This window comes from Phaethon lepturus, unplaced genomic scaffold (genome assembly GCF_000687285.1).
Source record: "Phaethon lepturus isolate BGI_N335 unplaced genomic scaffold, ASM68728v1 scaffold28681, whole genome shotgun sequence".
In the NCBI taxonomy this organism is placed as follows: Eukaryota; Metazoa; Chordata; class Aves; order Phaethontiformes; family Phaethontidae; genus Phaethon; species Phaethon lepturus.
This window is the reverse complement of record NW_010516013.1, coordinates 5,850-9,694: the sequence shown is the minus strand read 5'-3', so window position 1 is coordinate 9,694 and position 3,845 is coordinate 5,850. Positions and strand designations below refer to the sequence as shown.

Here is a 3,845-nt window from a genome sequence, read left to right as displayed (position 1 = left end):
TGGCCCAAGGCACGCTCCGCGGCCCGGAGCCTCTCCGAGGGGCAGCAGGGACACAAGTCGAGAGCTGCTGGGGTGACCAGCGGATCTCTGCAGAGCTCCCGGCCTGCAGAGAAACTGGGGGGCTGCACAAAAACACCCAGCACCCTGGAGCGAGGCATCCCCATCCTGAGCCACAGCTCGGAGCCCCCCCCCGGCCACCCTCACCTGCAAAACCCATTTGGTTTTCTTCCTTCTGCGATTCAGATTGCCCACAGATTAAAATAGCAGCTGAGGAGGGCTATGAAGATTTATGATGCAGGTTTAGGCAAAAAAATTAATAGGGCACAACAAAACAAGGAGCATCAGGCAAGAAACTCCTCCATCTGCCATGCGGGAGCAAGCTGCTGCTCACGCTCGATACGCCCGGGCCGGGCTCCGCGCTGCAAAAGCGGTGTTCGAGGGAGCAGCGCCCTCGGATTTACTGCGGGAAGTAGATGCTACCGAGCGTAACACGAGGGCTGTTCTTTTCTTATTTGTACTAGACCCTCATCATGTCTTACGACATGATCAGAGCGGCTTAATTTCCATTTCACACCAAATTAGCTCACTTTACAAGTCTCTTACGCCGCCTGCTTCAATCCGGTATTGGAGGAGAGGGAGAAGTCAAGTTTATGACCTGTTCTCTGAATTCACACCCCGCAGATGGGAGTTGTGCTTGTTCTCCCGCTGGTTACGATCAAGACAGAGCTCTGCCTGCCTGCAGCCACACTGCTGAGAGGTGACTTTAATTTATTATTAATCCTAATCCATTTAAATTTACATAGCGCCTTTCATGCAGGGGCATCCCAAAGCATCCCCCATCCCCGTGGGCTATAAGACGAGATCCCTTTATCTCGCTGAAGCACGGGCATTTCTGGGATGCGGCGCTGGGGAGGAGCACTGTAAGAGCAACAGTTTTGTTCAGAAGACAAATGGATCCGGCCGAAAAGGAGGAGCGGCAAAGTGGCCGTACGTGGGAAATGTGGAAGCAAACAGGAGCGATCCAGATCCGAAACACAAAGCTGTAGAGGAACTGCAGGTGACCCTGTTTCTGGCACTGACCCGAGTGGCTTTGCTGCAGCACCCAAAGGAGCTCGGCAACACCACAGACCCCCAAATCCACCCGGGGACAGCCCTGGCTGACGGGCTGGGGCTCAAGGTGCCAGGGAGCTCTCCTGAGAGGACTGAGGAACAGTTAAAGCTCCTCAATAACCGACCAAACGAACAACCTGGTCTCGGAGCAAGGCCTGCTGGCAGAGGAGACACACAGAAATTTTATTTCCGTCTGTTTTACACAGCTCAGCTGAACTCCTGAAGGCAAACAGAGGCCTGATGAACAGAGCCCGAGGTCAGAGCCTAAAGCCACCCGTCCTTCCCCAGGGTCTGGAAGAGGAGCCACGAGCCCAGGGTGACTCAGGCGAGCCCACAGCACGGGGTCGGGGTGGCTATTCGCAGAGCATGACTCAGGCCGTCGGCACGTGCCCGGCTGTTTGGGACTTTAGGTAACGGGGTAAGAAAAGACACTTCCAGCCCTCGCTGCCCAACCCCTCCTGCTCTGAGGTCCACGCAACTGAATGGCGAGACACGGATTTTGTTACGAGTTTGGACTTTTTAGACAGTTCTGGTAAGACTGAGAGCAGCAACGAGCAGGGAGGAAGGGGCTGGTGGGGCATCGCCGACACACATCCCAACGCCGGGGCCAGGGCGCGTTTCTAGCATCCTTCTTTTCCTGTGAGCAAATCTCTGGCAGGTCTCAACCCCAGCAATGTCAACAGTCTCCTCAAAATTTGCCAAGTTCCTGAAGGTTCCCCGAGGAAGATCAGCCGGCCTTTTTGCGAGGCAGTAAGTGAAGATGCCTTCACGTAGCGCGCCCGGAGCCAAGGCTGAAAACCTCTTCATGGCTACGGTTAAAAACGTAAAAAGCAAGACAGCAAGACTCACCTCTGCAAACTGTGTGGATGGGCTGTCGTCTATGCCGCTGCCATCTAGAAAACTGGAGAGAAACAGGCGAGTGAGAGCAGGTCACCCTGCCAGAGACCAGCTCCCCTTCTGGGGTTAAACACAGACGGGAGCTCGCGTGAGCAAGACGGTCCCCGTGTGGTCTCAGAGAGAACGGATGGGCAAACAGAGCCTGCTCTGTGAACACAGCGGAGTAATTCCTAGGGACAGAAAAGGCCCATTAAAGTTAAAAGGTTTGTTTATGTGCCAGCACGCTACACGCAACCTGACCGTGGCGAAGAAACCCATTTCTAACTATCCGGGCTCTAGAAAAGCCTCCTACGAGGAGGCATTTGAGATGGAGCATCGTCACTCCGCAAATGGGATCGCGTGCCCAGCGCCCCGAGGACCCCTCCAGTCTTGCCTTAAGCAAGTACGCGCTTATATTTAAGAGGAGGACGTAGTGTGACATTAAGTCCTCTCCTCAGCGACACCCAGCCCCGGAGTCCTGCTCTGGCAGGTTCACGTGCGTCCTTTCGTCTTGCCTACCCCCAACCCAAACAAAGCAGTTTTCTCAGCAGTTACTCAAGACTGAATATATTAAGTGCTGAGCAGATATAATTTTGGATCTAATTTGCCAGCAGCGTGTTCTGCTGGGCGACCAACGACCAAATCCTAGAGAGAAAAGGCGTTTCTTTCTCTCTTGGCCCGAGCTGTGAGATTGGAGAAGCGGTCAGGAGGCTGAGCTGGGGCCAACAGAGGAAAAAAGAAAGATACTGCGTGTCGCTGCGATTCAAGCTTGATTCCTAAAAAAAAAAATAATGCTTTTTGCTCTAACAGACCAAAGAAACAGGGGTCAAAAACCTGTACGCGCTTTTGTTCGCAGGACCTTGTACAGCCTTAATTCACAGCTCCCATCTTCTTGGAAGTCCTCGCCAAGCCCCTCCGCGTGGCTCTAGCACGAGACCGACGGCCGCTCGTATTTTCAGTCTCATCTGGTATCAAGTCCGAATTCACGCTCATGTATAAGCTTTTCTTTCGCCTTCCTTATTTTATCCTTTTGTCCAGAGTTTTTAGAGGCTTTACACCAGGCATCTCACAAACCCAGAAGAAACGTAAGCACGCGGTAAAACAAGCAGCGTTTCGACGCGTACGTTACCTGGAATCATCTGTGACTTCTTCAATAAAGCCAGATTCACATCTCGGGCACGTGTATTCCTGTAAAGACAGAGCACACTGGATTTAGCCACCAAGCGCTCGCCTTGCCGTTTCAGGAAAAAGAGGGAGCTCGAGAAGTTACACGCCAGGAGCCGAACACGGATCCCTGAGCTCCACCTCCCCGTAACGGCACTCCGGAAGAGCCGCGTTTCGGCTTCGTTAAGAGGATTTCAAAGCCCAGTGGTTACAGCAGGTATTATTGACCTCAACTGACAATTGTGGAACAGAAAAACGCCCTTATCAAGACCACGCACGGTTAGTGGCGGCCCAAAGAAAAATAAATTTAAAAACACCACCACACCTACAGCCTCAAGCCCGCCCTGACAGTGACGTTTAAGAAAAAAGCCATTTACAAGCAAAGCTCCAGGAGCTCTGCGAAGCGACCTCGGACAAGGCCGGTTCCCAGCCCCGGGGACGGAAAGCAAGTCACGTCACTTAAACCGGCGCTGGAAAGCCGGCGAGCTGCTGGGGATGCCGCTCCGATGCGGAGCTGGACTTGCTGCTGCTCGCAGCGCGGGGAGGACGGCTCTCGCAGGGAACTTACAGAGACGCTCTGCAATTATCAGAGTTAGAGAATAAGTATTTTTTAACTTTTTTCCCCCCCAAGCCATTTGCATAAAGAGGGGCTCCATACGTAAGCCGGGCTTGCCGGCTGTTGGCCACCGGTACCA

At 53.4% G+C, this 3,845-nt stretch overlaps 1 protein-coding gene across 1 annotated transcript in view; it reads right to left on the bottom strand.

Moving 5' to 3' along the window:
• The window catches only part of RNF115 (ring finger protein 115), a gene marked incomplete at its 3' end in the record, with an annotated part of 10,189 nt that overhangs the window by 3,278 nt on the left and 3,066 nt on the right, over positions 1-3,845 (bottom strand). Inside the window, exons 2-3 of the mRNA XM_010295949.1 lie at positions 3,116-3,174; positions 1,960-2,011 (exon numbers count right to left, since the gene is read on the bottom strand). Of these exons, the coding sequence (XP_010294251.1) occupies positions 1,960-2,011; positions 3,116-3,174 (111 nt within the window). The remainder of the gene's footprint in view (positions 1-1,959; positions 2,012-3,115; positions 3,175-3,845) is intronic.